General features: G+C 41.1%; 2 protein-coding genes across 2 annotated transcripts in view; both read left to right on the top strand.

Annotated features, from left to right (window-relative positions):
• The window catches only part of nrxn2a (neurexin 2a), a gene marked incomplete at both ends in the record, with an annotated part of 219,172 nt that extends 208,833 nt beyond the window's left edge, over positions 1 to 10,339 (top strand). The window contains 5 exon segments of the mRNA XM_080749320.1: positions 514 to 603; positions 5,467 to 5,795; positions 8,690 to 8,774; positions 9,518 to 9,948; positions 9,950 to 10,339. Of these exon segments, the coding sequence (XP_080605446.1) occupies positions 514 to 603; positions 5,467 to 5,795; positions 8,690 to 8,774; positions 9,518 to 9,948; positions 9,950 to 10,339 (1,325 nt within the window).
• A 6,637-nt stretch (positions 10,340 to 16,976) lies between these two features.
• LOC308304693 (leucine-rich repeat flightless-interacting protein 2-like) lies at positions 16,977 to 18,050 on the top strand (the record flags this gene model as incomplete). The annotated part of the gene is made up of 1 exon (XM_080749319.1): positions 16,977 to 18,050. The coding sequence occupies one exon, from the start codon at positions 16,977 to 16,979 to the stop codon at positions 18,048 to 18,050; it is 1,074 nt and encodes a 357-aa protein (XP_080605445.1).
• Positions 18,051 to 21,018: the final 2,968 nt, after the last annotated feature.

Raw genomic sequence — 21,018 nt, 5'->3', positions numbered from 1 at the left:
ATCACTTTATCTTTTGCTGTCTTAAATATGTACTGTATGTTACTGTGAAGAACAATGAATGACTTCCTGGTTGATCATAATACTGTGTTGAACAGCTTGCTGTTTTAATGCATGTGTGACTAAATAATAATAACCTATAATTATATTGTAATAATCTATGAATTATTTTATTCAGTTCGTTGTTACTTTTGTATACATCTGTATGTTATGTGTTTTCTGAACACTTGAGCTTTGCTAAAAGACGTCGTAACTAGCCGATCATATCTAACTAGGCTAGAATTTTATAAATAGCCTAAACATTACCCTAATTAGTGTACCGCTGCTACAGTAACAGTACATACCTCTAACTAGATACCACTTAAGTAAAGCACAAGTTTCTTTTTAACTCGGACCTGGGTTAAAATGTACAACTTGTTAAACCTGTTAGTCTTGATAATCCTGTTTCTAACCTTGTGATCTTTCAACTTCCAGACTTTTAACCTCTATAACCTGTCTCTCCAAACTCCTCTGAAGGGCACTATGATAATGAACGACTGGCTATTGCCAGGCAAAGAATCCCATACAGACTCGGTCGAGTAGTTGACGAATGGCTACTCGATAAAGGTAAAAATAATTAATTAATTAATTGATTAATTAATCCATTAAATATTACCTAAACCCCCTTTACACCTGTCCCCCCTCCCCCCCACGAGAGGTGCAGTGCCAGGAGACAAGGGTGACGACGAGGACCAAATACTGTCAACCAAACGCTATACTCTAAATTTCAGCATTTCAATTGGAGCTCATATTTAATGTAAATGTAAAATAGACCAGGTCAAACTGAATTTGAAACATTGCAGTAAAATACCATTAAAATGTCATTTGTTAGCCCTCCCGTGTCATCCTTACCACTTGTGGAAAAGCTGCACCTTTTCAGAGATTTTAAACCTGTTAACTAAAAACACATAATCCCTGACTAACCCTCCAACCCTCTTAATCTCTGTATGTAATTAGATGCTGCGATTCCTGCTCTGTGGCTCATTTATGGTAAAATATGTAAAAATATTAAAATTCTGGGTAACGTTATGCCATATACAGTATGAAACTAATACTCAGTACCTTTTAACTATGATAACATCTCCTTATTTATTAATCCTAAACTGATATTAATAACCCTAAAACCCCCATGATCATATCTTTATTGCCGACTTCAGCTGTTCCCCTCCCTGTAATTTCATACCTGCCTGCCTGTACCCAGACAGCCATCTGCAGTTCCAATATAAGTTTCTTTGTTGTTGTTGTTGGAAGAGTTTCGCTGCGACATGGAAGGGGATCAGGCCCTGACAGGCTGTTACAGCGGATTGCTGTCCTGTTTGCAGCTATTAGCTATGCTAATAAGTATTCTCGTGAGACAGGCTGAATACTGCAATCCCCCACCTATGATATTATACTTCTTATCAGCCAAGCTGCTGAGAACAGTGAGAGTCAGATACGCTGTAGCTGCAGCCGGGGAACGGAAACAATGGCCAGCCCGTCCAGAACATTTTCATCGTTTTAATGTGCCCGCCTAAGAGGGCCAAGTTGTCAGTCAAGTCGTTGAATTGACAACGCTTCGGTCTGAAGCACAGTAATTATGTAATTTCAAGTCTCCACGATGATAAAAGACATGGTATTAAATGGGGGCCCTATAATGATGTGAGCAGACAATGTGCGATAGGCTGGGAGCCAGGTCCAGCCCTCAGGATGTTTCCTGCTGCTTTTTTCCCTCTCACTATTATTTCCTTTTAACCGTGGGCCATCACACGTCTCCACTCTCCACAGTGTTTGTCACATGTTTCTGGTGAAATGATGTCAATGAAAAATGTAATAAACTACAATTGCATTAACTTGTATGATGTTTTGGCAGGGAATATCCCGAAAATAAAGAAGAGCTTGCTCTGGGACTTGCTGCCACTCTGTTCTTATTTATAACCCACATCCCCAAAAAGACAAAACAATTACTGATAAATTCATCATCAAAAAATGTCCAGCACTTTGTTTGTGGTGAATATCACTGTCTCATAGGACAAGGCAATATATTGATATTACAGTATATCAATATTGTGATATGAGATTTGACAGGATATCGTAATATTATTATTATTACTAAAATCGCCCAAATCAGCTGAAATGGATCGTATACAGCTGTTGTGGGCTGAGCGGTTTCTAGTTAATGGTATGAATGCACAGACCTGCTGCAGATTAGAAAGCTTTCCTCGCAAGTGACGGAAATAAGAAATCACGAATTAATTTACCGTACATCTCAAGTTCTCCACATACGGTGGAAGATATCCTCCTAAGTCCTGTCATCTTCACAGAGGCTAGTCAAGCTTTCAACGTTGAATTTCATGCTGGATTGATGTCAAAAGAAATTCTACCCGATACATTTTTTGCAAACCATGAAGAGCTTGATTTGAGGGCTTATTATCTACCTCAAGCGAAATACATTTTCTTCTTTCTCCTCCAAATCATTCACAGTTGACATCATCTTTGACCTGGGAAATATGCTGATTAGTATCAAACAGATGGCTGAAGAGTATTCACAAGAACACATTTCGGCTCTGCTGGCCTTGCTTGCCTTTACTAGTGCCAACTGCATTTCAGCATTCAAAGGAAAAGTTCAAGTGATCACGTTTTGGTATCAGCATTCTATGTTCATGCATATCTTCGCTGCTGCGGGGAACTCTTGGAAGCTTTCTTTTTTATATACCGGTACATCTTTTTTGCGGGTGATTTTCTGCCTTATTGATTACGTTCGAAGGTCGCAGTATACCATGAGAAACAGGAAGGAAGTGCATCCGTACAGGAAGTGTGTCCGTACAGGAAGTGATGTCACCTCATCAATGTCTCTGTGACATCACAGGTGATATCAAAGGTGACATCTCCTATGTAAAAGTCCATATATGGGCATACCTTTTATGTAGGGATGTCGCGATACCACTTTTTTGCTGACCGAGTACAAGTACGAGTACTTCATTTTGAGTACAATTAATAATACAAAATGTCTTTAAATTGCGTTTTTTTATTTTTTATTTTATCAGATGTTCCTCACTTTCTGGCTGTATATAACACATTAAATTGCATTGCTTTCCCAGAACATGGCACAACTGCCACACATTTCACTTTTTTTTTCAGGTTTAGTCCATGGAAATTCCTGTACTGTGCATGATCTTCTAGATCTGCTATGCTCAAACATTTTGTATTTTTACTTTTGATACTTTAAGAGAGAGAGAGAAAGGCGAAGTGGCGGAACACACAGGGTACTCGGGCGCTTTGTGAGCAGTATCGGACGAGTACCGATACCGCAAAATAGGCCGGTATCGGGGGGAGTACCGATACCACGAGTACCGATACCGCATCCCCTACTTTTATGCCCATATATGAAGATCCCTGATGTCATCGATATATATCACTGGCCAGATGGCAAAGGCATGGCCCATATCTGTGTGGCTGGTTCAGATAGGGATCTCCATGTATGGGCATAAAATATATTGTATGTGTATATGGATACATATTATTATTATTAAAGGATAAAATAAAATAAAAAGTCCATATATGGTCATTCCCAGAAACAAAATCCCTCTTATGCCCATATATGGAAATTTCTGATGTCATCAATCCCAGGCCCCAACTGGCCCAAGAGCCGTTAATTTTAAGTCCATATATGTATATGGATATATATTAATAAAGGATAGAAGACATAAAATGTCCATACACAGTATGGGCATTCCCAGATGATGCCCTGTTAGGGTACTAACTTGCCAAGGCCCTGCTTGGCTTTACTAATTAACATACTGTTTTATGCCCATAGATGGAGATCCCTGACCCAATGTCATCATAATCAATATTAAGTACATATCTGGGAATGCCCATATTTGGTAATGCATGTTTTGTCATAACATTGTTGACTATATCTTGCAGAGGTCTCCATATATGGGTAACTGGTCCGATATACATCACTGGCCATATGGCCAAGAATTGGCGCGACCTCGCCCAGTAGATACAGTAGACTGACAGGAAATGGGTTGAGAAAGATGGGAATTGACATGCAGCATAGGTCGCCTAGGTCAGCAGCCTAGGTGCCCAGACCGCTATGCGGCCTACTTGGAAGCTTGATGTATAGAGCTAGGACCCCAACCTCACACAATATATTTATTTTGGGAGGGTGGGTCCTCAGATGACACTAAAGTGACAATGACCAGGACTTTTAAAACCTTTTTAACACACTGAGTGCCTTTAATTAAACGATGATTCATATGGCAGCAGTAGCAATACATACTATGAGCATATTGTTAGATGCAAGAAATATGCTTACCACATCTGGAAGGGTAGCGACTGAAAATTCATTTTTCTCTGATTTGAGGTACAGTATAGTGATGAATTTCACTATACTCCAATTTTCAAAATTGAAAGGTCATCTTGGGAAATTGAAGCTTATGAACCTTTTCTATAAGGGAGGCAGTGATATTCACTATAAAATGCTGGAAAAGAATCATTCTTTATTGAGAATCTTCCAAGCGGACAGTCTTTATTTAATTTTATATCATTTTGGGGATGTTGTGGATGATATTTTAAAATAGAATGGCAGTCAGTCCCATAAACTTATTTAGCTACTTTATTTATTTCAGGATACTCCCTGGCAGAACGTCATGACTATTTATGCGATTGTAGTACCTGCATATTTGCAATTTTCATCACGTCACCAAAATCATGTTGCAAAAGGGGGATATTGGGCCATGAGACCCAGCGGCCCTGATTTCGGGGTGTTCGTTATCAACTTGTGAACAGGAAATAATAGTGGAGAAAAGGGTAGCAGAAAACACCCTGAGGGCTGGACCTGTCTTCTGGCCTATTAGGAAAAGGTATTACATGCTAGTCCTTTCTCCTCAGCACATAATATGTGAGTCCTACTACGTCTGCAGTCAACTCAAGACCACTAAAGTTGTTAATTATATTAGAAACACTTTAAAATAGGCACCTAAATAATGTCTATAAGGCTAACCCGTCATTGTAACCTATAAAGTCATAAGTTGGAAACATGCATTAGTTACCAATTATAAATAGTTTGTCTTTCAAAGTATAACCATTGAGTTCAGCTATAAACTAAATACAAACTAAATTAACTATCCATGCCTAGAATCTCAGAGGCCCATCTGGGTTGAAGAATATACCGTCCCATGTTATTATTTATCCCCCCCCCCTCCTTTCTCCCTTTTTCTCATACACTCTCTCTCTTTATCGCTCTCTGTTTCTTCCTGTCTATTTCTGCCCATTTTCCCCCTCTTTCACCATCTTCCCCTCTCTCTCTCTCTTCCCCTTTTTCTCTCCCTCCTTTCTCTCAATCCCTCACTTTCTCTCCCTCCCTCTTCTCGCTCTCCCTCTATTTCTCTCCCTCCCTTTCCCCCACTCCCTTTCCTTCTCACCCTGTCTCTGCCCAAACCAAAAAAGGGAGACAGCTGACCATCTTCAACAGCCAGGCGGCCATTAGGATCGGCGGCAGCGACAAGGGCCGTCCTTTCCAGGGCCAGGTGTCCGGGCTCTACTACAACGGCCTGCAGGTTCTGAAGCTGGCCGCCGAGAACGACCCCAGCGTCCTGGCGGAGGGCAACCTGCGTCTGGTCGGAGACTCTCTGTCCGTGCTGACCACCGACACCACCTCTGCTACGCCCCTGGCCCCCTCCGACATGTCCACCACCATCATGGAGACCACCACCACCATGGCAACCACCACCACTCGACGTCAGCGCTCTCCCAGCCTGAGGGAGAGCATCTCAAAGGTCAGAGGGTGTATATTTATTTATATATTGTCACTGTCGGGCAGAAACCTTGTATCTCCAAGTTTCAATTGTGTACATTTCTTAGCAAAGTTAAGCACTGCTTCATCATACAAGGCCATCGCACAAAAGTAGTGAAAACAGCCGATCTACAAGCACACAACGCCTCGCGGTTGTGTGCTTGTAGATCGGCTGTTTTCACTAGTTTAAATCATTTTACAAATGATGAATACAAAACAAACGGTTTTGGACATACAAGGTTTCCACCCGACAACGACGATATTCAAGTGCGTGTGTGTGTTCAGGTTTTCACTCCGACACAATGCGATTTCACTTGCACTGTGTTGCGCACTTTACACCAGAGAGGGCTGGATTGACGGTCAGATTACTCAGACCTCTGTGTACAGCACTGGTGGTGTATACAGTATACTTCATACCTTCAGTATGAGGGGCTGAGTGCCTTCAGGCTTTTGAGCGGTGCTTCTGTATGGAGCTAACCGCTCCTACATCTGGCTTTGTCCATTTGTCCTGAGTCTGTACTAGTGCTGTGTCGTTCATGAGTGAATGAATCCTTAAAGACAGGGTGAAATCAAAAACATGTTTTTCACACTTTTAGAGCATATCTGTAGTGATTATATGGCCATACCTAACACTAGATGCCACATTTTTGTGTATATTTATATCAAAGGTCCCTAAATAGGCCATTCTTAATTACTTCCTGTGAACAGAAATTCAAAAAGTGATGACATATAAATGAACCTTTGATTACATTGACCTGTTTGTTTCACATTGCTGGCTCCCATTACTCCCATTACTCAGATTTTAAATCCCATCGCCTGAAGGGCTGGTCCCCTCGGATTGGTTCAGAAACACGCAGGCTTCCTTTTCAAACTGAAACTGCAAAATAAAATACCCAAAATAGTCATTTCATTGGGTCTTTAAACTGTTGCGTTCGCGCTTTCGTTCACATCCCCCGACCCCTCCCCCTAATAGCCCTCGGCACACAGGGCGGGCTGTACGTGCAACGTAATAAAAACGTTTCACGGGGCGATCACGCTATGAACAGTGAACGTGAACGAATCGTTTGAACGGATCATTACCGTTAAACGTGAACAATATGATTTGTTCACTGAAATGCGTTCATTTCAGTGAACAAATCATATTGTTCACGTTTAACGGTTTGACCACCCCTAATTTTTTCGCCCACGTCGGTCACATTGGCCAAGCTTCGCAGGATGCTTAATGAAACTAACTCATAAATAGCACCGCTCACTACATACTGGGCGGGAACACTATAATGGGTGATTTCACTCATTAGTATTAATTAGTGTAATTGGGTTTTTCAGCCCAACCCAACATCAAAACTGCACCACTGATTTCACTAATTAGTTCCAGCCTCTCTTATTAAGGGAGTAATGAACTGAACAGGTATAGTGTTTAATTGAATCCCACTATTTTAAGACATTTTAACACCAGGGGGCGGGGCCTCTATTATTCTTGATTCTGCCACAGATACAAAATCATTTTGCTGTGTTTGAAAAAAAGAACAATCAAGTTCCAGCATATTGTCATTTGTCATTTGTTCCTGTCTGCCTCGTAGGCATTACCTTACCTTTGAAAATGAGAGTTGCTTATTACAAATCAAAGCTTTTCAGAAGTAAAGTAATTCTTTGAATTTAGCTCTCTACTAAGGCTTCTTTACTTCTAAAATCCTGTTGAAATTGGAAGGGACTGTGTAATTCAATTCACTTTGAAGGTATGCTTTGTAGTAGTTGATGCAGCAAAGTCGGTTGTCCTCAAGAAAAAGGTCTCTTTAAAGCTTAGAATAAAGACTGCTTTAAGCAGCCACTGCTCCTTTCATTATATAACCAAAATGTTGGTTTATTTGCCATCTTTGTAGCTGTGAACTCATTTTGGTGATGCCTATTGGCCTATTGGCATCACCAAAGTGACATGCATGGAAATCAATCTGGAAATGTCCTTAGTCCTTCTATAATCAGTAATGTGATTGCAAATGTTATCAAAATAGAAATCAAATGTGCAAATGAAACACTAGTGTGGCATGTGATTACCAGTTGTAGTCTGTCCCTACTGTCTTTCTCTCTCTCTCTCTCTCTCTCTCTCTCTCTCTCTCTCTCTCTCTCTCTCTCTCTCTCTCTCTCTCTCTCTCTCTCTCTATCCTACACATTCATTGTCTATCTTTCTCCAGCTTTCTGTCATTCAAATTTATGTTGATAGAGCTATAAAAAAGGTGGGCAGGTACAGTAGGTACGTACTGTATAGCAGGGGTTTTCAAAGTGGGTGACGGGGCACCCTGGGGTGCCGTGACGGCAGTCCAGGGGTGCCGCAAGATAATTTGATAATATATGGAATTTATTTGGACACTTGAAAAAATATTATGTATCATTTTAACTGACTGAAAAAGTTATTTTCCAAAATGGCTATTATCTCAACGTTCCCCGCAACATAATCACTAAAATATTGTCACTGTCGGGCAGAAACCTCATATCTCCAAGTTTCAAATGTGTACGTCTTTTGGTAAAGCAAAGCCCTGCTTCATCATACAAGACTGTCGCGCAAAACTAGTGAAAACGGCCGATCTATAAGCACACAAAGCCTCGCATTTAGTCCATTTTCTAGATGATAAATACAAAACAAACGGTTTTGGACATACAAGGTTTCCACCCGACAACGACGATATGCTATAAATATAAGGTGCTGGGAGTGAAAATTATAATGTAATTTATAATGTGGTTTAAAACAATATTTATGGGGTGCCCTGAGACAAAACAGTTTGGGAACCCCTGCTGTATAGGTAGGTATAGGTAGGTAATTAGGTAGATTGATGAATAAAAATGTATTAACAGTAACACATTGTCCCGTTATTTCCTCTCCAGCCCCAGAACTCTGATGATATTTTAGTAGCATCCGCTGAGTGCCCTAGTGACGATGAAGACCTGGAAGAGTGTGAACCAGGAACAGGTGAGTTGGACATCTGTGTGCCTGTTGGAGTACTCTCTGCCGTTTTGCTAGTTTAGCTTATCAACTACAGCTCACTGAATACTTGACATTACTGCTGATAATATTCCAAAGCATGTCATTGTTTGTCTTTGAGGATGCCAAAGTTTTCCATTCATTTCTTATATATGAAAACCAACTTGCAGGGAATTGAAACATGCTTGACATAGGCAATCTAACATACAAGATTAAAATTCTCAGTGTTTTGTTTTTACTCTGAGAATGTACAAATACAGGTCCATTTGGTTTCATTTGTACAATCTCAGCATTACCCTCGTTGGTCCCCGGATCCAACGTTGAGAAAACGTGACCTTTCGTATTAAGTCTGTCTTGCACTCTTATTATAATGACTTAATGACAGTGTCAGTGCATGTTTCCTTCAACGGGGTAAATCAAACTAACCTCATGATCAGGTGATCAATGAATACACATGAGACATGAGAATGAAAGATATTTATTCCTTTCAAAAACATTTTTTTTCTTTTGAATTTGAGATCTGAGAACATCTTCCTCATGACACAGAACCGAATGCAATTCTGATCAAGTAATAGCATTAATGTGACCCTTTGCAGGGCATTAATGTCAATGTTTTAGGAATATTCAGCATAATGAGTACATTGTTTCTCTCTGCTTGCGCAGAACACAATTGCTCATTACTCCCAGCTAGAATTTCCTAACTTCCCCTACCTTCTCTGTTTCCCTTCCAGGAGGGGAACTAGTGTTGCCCATAATAACCGTGGACTCCCTTGAGCCTCCGTCCATCGCCACCCATTACCCTGCTATTCCACCTCCTCCCACCCTCCTGTCACCCCTCGAGACCACCAAAGAGTCCCTGATCCTCCCGCCCCACCCTCCCTGTCCTCCCGACCAAGAAGACTGCGGTGACCCCGTGGAGGTATCGGCCTTCGGCTCCGGGGAGATGACGGAATCTGACGACGAGGACTTTTACAGCAACAACTCCCCCATGGTCACTGACAGGACAGTCCTTCCTCCACCCCCTGCCGCGGCCGCCGGCGAGGGTGGAGTCCAGAAACCCCGCCCCATACCCCCTCACACCCCCACAACCAACCCCGACCAGCTCCACATCCCGGCGGGCAAAATGAACACCCGCGACCAGGTGCTTCTGCCGCCCGCCGCCCCCCCCGTCCTCCCGAAACACGCCGGGACTAACGTACCCCCCCAATTTTCCCCATGTGCCCACAGCCGACCCGACCGCCCCCGACGAGAAGGCCCACCCGGGCGCCGTGGAGGTGATCCGGGAGTCGAGCAGCACCACGGGCATGGTGGTGGGCATTGTGGCGGCGGCGGCGCTGTGCATCCTCATCCTGCTCTATGCCATGTACAAGTACCGCAACCGCGACGAAGGCTCGTACCAGTCGGACCCGGGCAACGGCTTCGCCACCGGCTCCCCTACCGAGGGCAACGGGGCGGTGGTCAAAGACAAAGTGGTGACGGGTACGGCAACGGCAGGTGTGGCCAAGGCCGCCACCAAGGGCAAGAAGAACAAAGACAAGGAGTACTACGTCTGAGACTAGGCAATTAACGGGTCAATATTTCTTCATTTCGTGCCCCTTATTTACCAGGTCCACCATCCAGATAAACCTCAATGGTTAAAACAAGAAAAACAAAAGGGAAGAGCAACGTTTTAACGTCTACATTTGTTTTGAGTATTAATTGCTCTGCTCCTTTACAGGTAGAAGTGGTCAAAGCCTCTTCTGAAGTATGTCACCTGGGTTAAAACTTGGTCAGAATTCACCCAATCGTGCCGGCATACCATTTTAGTTTTTTATGCATCAGTTCAGAAGAAGCATATCCCATTTTGGTTTTGTATATAGCATGGATATGGTCCCACTACAGAAAAGCTGAGTAAGAACATCTGAACAGTTCTATGCCAGTGTTTTCGTTCATAAAGATCTGTCTCACTTCTACATGTCCTCATTATGATAATATCATAATATAAGGCAGGACAGGCTCGATGTAGAATAGTGTAATATTTATGGTAGACAAGCACAGAGCAATCCACTAATTCTGACTAAAAAGAAGGCCATTGCCACATTTACTTGGTTATTCATACTTGAATAGCCGCCCCTACAAATTACCATTTTATGCCATGCAGGTTTACAACTTTCCAGTCACTACCCAGTTCTCTCTGATGACCCATGGCTATGACTTTATGTTACTGGTACAATGTCATAAACCATATTTTTGAAGCATGAAGTATAGCACTCTTAATGGAAAACACAGAATTTAAAATGGACTATAAAATTATACAGCGTTACTCTAGCCAATGAAACGTATATTTGGATGGATGAGAATGAAAAATCGTTTTGATTATATTTTCGGTGAGATATCACAGTCAATGTGCCATGCCGTTCAATGTAGGAATAATCTCAGCATCATTCATGCCACTCTTAGTGTGGGTGTTTCTCTGTAAAACATAATTTGTTTGTATGTACATAGAGGTTTAGCGGACCGAAGGAGTGTCGTGTATGTTCATTTCTGGGAGAATGCCGGGTTAAGGCCGTGAAAAAGACATTACATGAAAGAGGCCGCCCCCCCCCATCACCACCCCAAACAGTTTCACTGTCAAAACGCTGCAGCCTGAATATCGGTGGATTTCTTGGAGGTGGAACGGGGCAATCACTTTTGAGGACATTTCTCCTATTGCTCCTTGGAAAGAGAGAACTTACCCACCTCATGTCAGGAGGCAGTCTCTCTATCTCTATCTCTCTCTTTCTCTCTTTACTTTTTCCTCCTCAAAATTGTCATGGGAAAAATGATAAAGCACACAGAAAAATCTTAACATATCTTTAAGACATAGCTATTCCTTGTAAATCGGCCAAACACGTATTGTTTTTTCTACCAGTTACTAAAAAGACTATTCTGTGAGATGAATTATTGAAAGTTTGTGAATTGTATTGGTATTTCTCTGATATTTCGGTGTATATCTTGTTGCCACTCCTCTTCAAACATGACATTTATGTTGCCTTTTAAATCCAGAGAAAAAGCACACTTTCCTCTCGCAGCTGCAAATAGTTATTTTATTTCTATTTTATTTTTCATGACAGCAGGCTCGATGTTATGCAGAGACGACACTATGGAAGTGTGCAACCGTTTTCTTTGTTCGGCCATCTTATATGTGCTAAAATCATGGCTCACTGGTGTCTCTGTTGAAATATGTCTACATTTACTTAAACGATCTCTGTGATTTCCTGTTTATTTTAATTTGTTTGTTTGTTTTATATAAAAGTGCCATTCAACATGGACTATTCAGAGTCTACTCCAGTCCTCACTCATTGCTATTGTACTATAGTGTTCCTGTGAAATGGATCTTAATATGTGTACAGATCATGGATAAAGAGGAAAATACACTTGATTATATACTTTGTACGCAACCGTGTTGTGCTGCTTCTTTGTACATTCAGTCCAAGATTTACATTGTCATGTGACAAGTGACAAGTCATGTATTTGTAGAGGCCTTAAAGGACAACTTTGTTTTTTTACAACAAGGGTTCATATTTTAGATTGTAATTAGAGAAAAGAAAAAGTGAGTGTTAAAATGTTTTCATTTGCTTCGTTCTATTGTTTTATCGCGTTTACCGTGCTAAAATGTGGGGCATGCGTACGCATGGGGGCATCCGTAGAAGTGGCTAAATATGTCTTTTTAGACACAATAAGCCAGCAGTTTCTTTATTGCTATTTACAGTAACACTTCTAGCCCCCATAAGTCACATCCAACCATGAAAGGTTGCGTTGTATCTTGGGAATGTGCTTATTCTGTGTAAAATAACATACCGGTATTTGGCCACTTGTACGCATGCCCCCAAACACTGAAATAAGAATCTCTAAAACCATAGAAAGAAGTAAATGAAATAATGTTAACACTCATCTTTTATATTCTTTAATTACAATCTAAAATATGAACCCTTGTTGTAAAAAACTAAAGTTGTCCTTTTAATCACCAAAAGAAATAGAAAGGTAGACGCCTCCTTTGGCTCTGGGGTATCTGCATCGCGAGGCAGGAGGGAAGCTTCTGTGTGTGTCCCAGAAACGGAAGTTTGGTTGGCCAGCGTGATCTAGGTAGGCTCATCAGAGACTCTTTTCGTAACCCAGGGTGCGCTCGGATATAGGAACTGTGTGTGTGCTCTGCTCTCAAGGTTTTTACTTGCGAAAGCAGAGCATGCAAGTACTGCGATCGGCTGGGTATGTATGTAGGCTATGAATGTCGGTGTTGTCTCTTGTTTAAGACAGCATCTCTGGCCACGTCATCATTAACAGGCAATGAGGGACCAGTATTCCTGGTGATGCCAGTGGTAATGTCTGGCGATGCCAATGACATCATCAATCGCAAGTGGTGATGCGGTGATACCACATGGCACGCTCTGATTGTGCAGAAGTAGGCCATACATGGCCTACTTGAGCGCTAGTCGCAAGTTGGCACCTCGACAGTGCATTTCTAGTTATACATGTATCTGTGTTAATCATTTTACAGTCTACAACTGGCGATAGAGACCCACATTCAACCAAGGAGATGCAACAGCACCCCCTGTCATTAGCCCCAAAATTGGGCAAGCAAACAGCTGAAAAGAAAAGGAAGGAACCATGGTGAAGGATCACAGGCTGGTGTGCAATAGGAGCAGAGTGCGAAATACAGAACTCCAAAACAGACAAGAGCTCAAAACTATTAAATGTCCATACTTGTAAAGTAACTGCAATAGTAACAATTATATAAAGTATTAATAATAAAGTAAAATGAGGGACTTCAAAGGGTTAATACAGTTCACAAGGCAGTTGCCATTAAACTCAATAAAAAATATATAATGACATTAAACCCCATCTTACCATTGGGAAACTTTGAATCCTTTTTAGGGCTTGATAGGACAGTTTGTGTTCAGTTCTCATGGCCATTTGGTGAGGTTGTGGTTCAAACCAGGCCTTGAACTGAATACAAAATGCATGCTTGCCCCTGGCCAAGAGACCACTTGTTACACATAGTGCTGAGAGCCAAGCCCTTTAACTATAGATTGATAGATACCTTTATTGATACCTGTGGGGGGATTTCAGCCACCCAGAGGCAGCACAGCAGTTACTGTAAGAGTTACAGAGTAAGGAAAATACATATGCAGCAATACAAAAGGCAAGAAAAGCAGAAGAATCGTCAATACAGAACAACGGTAGCCCATACAATAGTGTAAACCTATACAACTATCCTGCACTATGCAGCAAAGTGTCCAATCCATTACAATCAGTTATTAAACAAAGCTTGTATTTCAATCAGTGCAATGCTATGGACGCTCTGGTACAGTATACTGTGTAAACTTAGTTCAGAGAGGAATACATACATGTTTAATAGTGCATATTGTATGGCAACATGACCAGCTGTTACAGATAGATGCACCTACAGTATATACACTTAATCAGTAGACATTATCAAGCTCATTTTGCATCAGCTCGTAAAAACCTATTTCTAGCTTTGGGAAATAACAGGTGTCAATACTAATTGTCTGTATTCATGAATCCAGGTCGATTTGTCCAAGATAATAGAAATAACATCCGGTGCTGAACAAGGGGATTTGCTTCAACCAAAACTGGGAAAACATCTGTGTCATTTTACATTTTAGCACTGGCTATTCAAAAATAGCAGATATACAAGCTCACAGCTCACAGCATGTCACTTTGTGCCACGCTGCAAGCTTGTACATCACTCTTTTTGAACCGTATTTGAGAGAAAAAAAAAAAAAAAAAAGAAAAAAAAAGATCTTGAAAGTGTGAGAACTATTGATTTACAAGGCATTGGTAGAATCTGCCTCAGGTCTTAATGGGTTAAATTGCAACAGAAAGTAGATCACATGCAGGCGTCATGTACTCTTATGAGTTTATGATCTATCATACAATGGTGTCGTTCCACTAAAATAGTCCATCTACAAGCTCGCAAGGCATCATTCTTGTAGTGCTGCTATTTTGGACATTTGAGTCTAAATGAAGCATTACGCTGCATGGCCCACTGCTGAAAACCTTTTCTTGCTGTTATTCAGATCAGCCATACCGCAGCAAAATGTTTCTATATGAATGCAGTTCATGCCTTTTTTCCCATTTTCTTCTGTTGCATTAATTACCATATCACCCAAATTACAGGGAGTGTCATGTTTTAAACATGTCTCTTACACTTGTGTTTCATCATCTAGCTCCCCTCTCTCTCTCTCCTTCTCTCTTAAATCTTTTAAGGGAATGCTACAGGAAGACTGCTATGGATTTATACAAAAATTGCAGCTTGTAGATCAGCTATTTTCGGCGCACGACTCATGCAATGAAGTATAAATCCGTCTCTAGGGCAGGAACATAGTGGGGCACTGTTTGCCTCTGATGTATTGAAACCGTGCAAGGTGTCAATTAATGTTATAATATTATTCTTTTTGTAATTTTATATTCCTTAGCCTAGTCTTCTTTACCCTCCCTGCTGCAGGGTGTGGCAATGGCACTGTATTGTAATCAGTTCTGTCTGTGTGTACAGTATGTGTTTATTTCTTAACAAGATGGATGGCCAGATTTTCATGCAACCTGGTGGGAATGATCCAACTTAAAGGAGTAGTTCACCACTTTTCAACCTGTCTTCATATAATAGAAGACAGGTTGAGAAACGTAGGGGTCAAAAAGGTCAAGGTCACAATCAAGGTTGAGGTCAAAATTTACCATAGCTCTGGAAAAGAGAGAGAAAAAGACAACTTGGTGCAGGTAAGTTTGCACCCACAGTCACAGATGCATTTGTGTAATTGTAAAAGAAACAACAATAAATCAAGATTAGAGAATCAAAGGTTCCATAACATTTTATTAAAGTAATTTAATTTACTTGAATGCAATATATTGATTTTATTTCATTACCTAATTATTTTTAGTTATGTATCTATAAATGTGTTTGTGTGCGTGCGTGTGTGCGTGCGTGTGTGTGTCCCTTTTATGCCCATTTGTGGAGATCCCTGATGTCATCAATATGCTGTTATAGTACTGACGTCATAGACTAGCCTATCATACTACTGTATGATAATGGCTACTGCACTATGTACAGCTGACAACAGATACAACGGAGGTGCATGCATTCCCAACGAGCATCATTCCCAAAGGGCATCAGCCTAATTAATATTTGTATATATATATTATATATATAATTATCTAGATAATGTGCCAGACAGCTATAAAGTATACTCTCTCTCCTATTATGGAAAACACTGTGTTATTTTACTTATTTTAAGGGTTAGGGTTAATTGTACAATTCTATTCTATACCACAACACAGCTCAACTTAAAATCTGACATCTTCTTTCAAGAGGTGGAAGCGGCACATTTTTCACTTCAATACAGTTTTCTGAAGGTGTTGCCTAATTTGATCAAATGTTATGAGTCATTGAAGCACACGCATAATGTATTTTAGTTACATTGTATCAGATCATGTAAAGCATAGATGTGCGTAGTATCAAGGTTCAAGATTTCATTCCTTAATCTCATGATTATTTTCAGTTCCTGAACATTGCAACAACATGCATGAGCTTTCAGACAATATCTGTTGGATCAGTGGCACAAAGTGTGTTTTTAGACCACACACAAACTCCTTTCCGACAGACACTAACCCTATCTCTTACCCTAACCCTAACCTTAACCTCTATGGAAGTGTTGCCACTCCGACAATAAGAAATCACTGTCGGGGTGGCGACATGTCGGAATGGAGAGAGCCCCCCCTAACGAAGCTAGCTGGCTAATAGTATTAGCTAGCTGAGGGGGACTGGCCTTCAATGGTGGGTGTAAAGAATGTTTCAGAGCATATTTTAGACCGTGTTCAGGATGCCTGGAACCCATATATGGAGATAACTGACTTCCAACTATCCAATTCTGATATCCCCATATCTGGAGATAACCGACATACCCATGTCTGACATCATTAACCCCTTCTGGAACTCCTTATATGGAGCGAACTGAAACATCCAAGCCTGACATCATAGACTCTATATTTGGGCATGACCAACATTGAGACTCCATACTGTTATGGATATGGCTGATTAACAGTGACATCACCTGACACCAGCACCGCAGCCAACGATATAAAAAGGCAAGGGAATCCAACGATGATACTCAGAGACATCAACTACCTTCAAGGAGCTGCAGTTGCACTGGCAAAATGGCCACACAAGGTTCCGGTAGAGAGCACACTCCACAAGACTCAGCCGAGGACTTGAGTAGCATTGCCCGAGAGGCGGAGTCCAGGCTGGCAGCGAAAAGGGCCAGGCTGGCAGCGAAAATGGCAGCTCGAGCAGAGGCACGGGATATTCGAATGAGGGATGAACTAAAGGACCAGATTCAGGATGTTGAGGAAAAGTACAAGAAAGCCATGGTATCGAACGCACGTCAGCCGGACAACGAGGAGACAAACCTCATCTACCAGGTAGACTCTCTCAAGGACGTCGTAGAGAAGACGGAGGAGCAAATGGCCGAGATGAAGAGGGAGGAGGACAAATCAAAGGAACTACAAAGACAAAAGCACACGTGTAAAGTCCTGCAGCATAAACAAGGGGAATTAAAAGAGGGACTCCGCCAGAGAGATGAACTCATAGAGAAACGCGGTCTGGTCGTCATCCCAGAAGGTACGCCAAACGGGGACGTCAGCCCCGAGCCTCTTGTATCTTCAGGAATCACTGTGGTCTTCCAGGAGGCAGGAGAGGGACCACCGGACGCCAGGCTTCAGAAGCTGGCAGAGGAAAAGGATGAGCTGCTGCTGGCCCAGATCAGGGAGTTGAAACTGCAACTGGAAGGTGAGAGACAGCAACACTCAAAGATGAACAGTGTGCACAACACAGATGGGGAGAAGACGAAGAACGGCACAGACCTGCATTTCAACGCGATGCAGAGAGATGCCAACAGGCAGATTAGAGAATACAAGTTCAAGCTTTCTATGGCGGAACAGGAAATGGGTACAATGAAACAAACCACCAACAGACTCGAAGGGCAGCTATTGAAGTACAAGTCATCAGCAGACATCTCAGAGAAAATAGAAAACGAACTAAAAGCAGAGAAGAGGAAACTTCAGAGAGAGCTGCGTACAATCCGTACATCCCTGGATAAGATCGAAGAGATGGAGGCAGCCCTGCCTCCAAAGAGAACAATGGGGAGCCTGGCGTCCGTGCGCTGTACAGTTTATGTTCTCTTTCTCTGCTCTGCCCATCTACTCTACTCTCTATACCATACTATGAATTGAAGATGCCAAAGTCAGTGCTTAGTTCTGATGTCACAAACAACCAGGTATCTAAATATGGGTTGCTACTTGCTACTGAAAAATCCATTTGCGACGATTAGTTGTTAGAATCTCCAAAAAAAGAGTTTCGACCAAAACTAGAAGTACTGTTCCTACGAAACAGCGTGGGCTCGCTCCTAAATAAATATATATTAAAAAAAAATACTGGTAACTAAAATAAATAAAAAAGACGAAGAATAGCACAGACCTGCATTTCAACGCGATGCAGAGAGATGCCAACAGGCAGATTAGAGAATACAAGTTCAAGCTTTCTATGGCGGAACAGGAAATGGGTACAATGAAACAAATCATCAACAGACTCGAAGGGCAGCTATTGAGGTACAAGTCATCAGCAGACAACTCAAAGAAAATAGAAGAAGAACTAAAAGCAGAGAAGAGGAAACTTCAGAGAGAGCTGCGTACAATCCGTACATCCCTGGATGAGATCGAAGAGATGAAGATGACCAGAAACCACCTAGTGAAGCGCCTTGAGAAGAAGAAGGCCAACCCTTACCAAAATAACTGTAACTGTCTGTTACAGTGAGGCAATGGCTCACATATTGTGTCTGAATAGAAATCACACAGGCAGGGGCGTCACAAGGGGGGGGGGGGGGGGAAGTGGGACTGAGTTACTAGGGCCCAAGGTGGAGGGGCCTTAATTATTTTATACTTTAGCTATTGAAAAATAGCAGATATACAAGCTCACAGCGCGGCACAGAGTGCTGCATTTTGCATCTGGGGGGGTCCCTGGAACTAAATATTTTGAGATGGGGGTCTGTGGCCAAATACATGTAATTTTGGGGGTCCTTGAGATGTATAAGTTTGAGAACCACTGATTTAGAACATGGATTTAGAAGACATTTATGGAATCGGGAATCGGGCACGTAATAATGCGTTCCCAGTCTAAATGAAGAACATTCATGGGGGGCCCGCAGTGAATCCTTGTACCCAGGGCCCAGAATTTGGTGTGACACCCCTGGAGGCAATGGCTCACATTGAGTCTGAATAGAAATCACACAGGTGTGATTTTTATAAATCATTATATTTTACCGGCCAAAGAATACATTTATCGGCCATAATAATATTACAATTAACATCATATGCGTGTTTGCAGATAGGCCTTCTGTATGTGCATTAGCACTGCACTTCTTTCCACTTAATCACATATGCAATATGTTCCTGTTTTTATAGATAGTCTTAATGATAATGAATTGTACTTGTATAGGACTTTTCAAAACAAAGTTTCAAAGTGCTTCACAGAACAAGGGTAAAAACAACATACAGCAAAGCAAAAAAGAAAAAAAAGAAAAAGAAAAAAGCTTAACACAATTTGATACAACAATAAAAGAGTGTACTATAAAGTGTACGTTCACAAAGCACAAAAAAGAACAGTTATGAAAAACATTTGGTGTAAAGGTATGTTTTAAGAAGTGTCTTAAACAGGGGCAGGGATGGTGCTAACCGTAGTTGGACCGCCAGTGCATTCCACATCCTGGGCGGCATACCAGCTTAGTATTAAGGACCTTTAAAAAGCCCTTATTTGGTCAAAAGAAATTGGTAGAACAGAACTCATATTTTGATCCAAGATGGCCGCGGTGTGAATTATGGTCAATGTGGGACAGAGGGGACCATAGGCTACCTATGTTCCCCAGGTTCTGTGTTCCCCACTTACCCCCACAAAAAAAGGTTCTATGTGCCCCGCTCAACTTAAAAAGGTTCTATGTTCCCCGCTCATCCAAAAATGCAGGAAACATTAAAGGAATTATATGTAATTTAAGGCTATTAAAAAATATATAGGCCTATGTACGTATATACTATTAATAAATTATGGATCTCTAAATCCATAGTTAAAATAAGACAAAGAGCCAAAGGACTATATTTCTTTAGATTGCTGTATTCTTGAGAGAGCAGACAAAGAAGACAAAACAGTGCGCATATCATCCTAGTGGTATGCTCGATAATCTCTCCCCACCCTAACGGCAGGACAGAGGATTCTCTCTCTCCTCCAAGATGGAGGAAAACATGTATATAAAGACATAGTTTATGACAGTAAGAAGCGTGGAACTTATTCATTTGTTCCCAAATCATAACAAGGAAGTAGTAGGAACTCATTGATTCGTTCCTATATCATAACAAGGAAATAACAGGAAGAAAGTGCCACGTAGTGTTGGTAATTTTCCACCACTAGTGACTTATATCAGACAGAGGAAGACAGTGAGTCTGGTGACATACAGTATAAACCAAAACATGATTCTATTCAGGGCATTCAAAGTTATTATGACCTTTAATCAGTTTGCCTGAACCTACAGTATGCGACCAAAATGTGGTCTTATATACTGTACGTTCAGTTCATATTATGCCTTTATATGGTCATATGAGACTCATACACCAATAACATAATTATGTATCATAATTTATCCTAACAATCTATCCTTTTCATATTTGTATGAGGTTCATATGACCTCCATATTAAACATTTTATCAGGGTAATAATAATAATAATAATATGAAGACTTTAATAATATTTATAAATTCAAATTTTCAAAAGACTGTAATATATATTTTTTTTAAAGAACTGTAATAAATCCTTAAAGTTAAAGAAACTTCACACATCATTTCATCGTTTTTTACAGATGAATGAAGACAGAATTAAAATTGAATAAACAAATAAAGAATGAAAAATGAAAAAAGATTAATTAAAAAGTTGATGATGACGGTGATGATGATGATGATGATGACTGTATTGATGATGATGATGATGATGATGATGATGATGATGATGATGATGATGATGACGTGGTGGGGCATTGTAGAGACGTGAGGGAGGAGGACGCAGGATGCAGTTGATGTGGGGTCGTTCTTCTGGGTCTCTTCTTTCTTCTCAGGTAGTTCCTAGGGGGGACGAAGGACCTGGCCAGTTATTTGTTCATAA

The sequence above is a fragment of the Nannobrachium achirus genome (assembly GCF_963921795.1).
Source record: "Nannobrachium achirus genome assembly, chromosome: 19".
In the NCBI taxonomy this organism is placed as follows: Eukaryota; Metazoa; Chordata; class Actinopteri; order Myctophiformes; family Myctophidae; genus Nannobrachium; species Nannobrachium achirus.
This window is presented reverse-complemented; position numbering and strand designations above follow the sequence as displayed.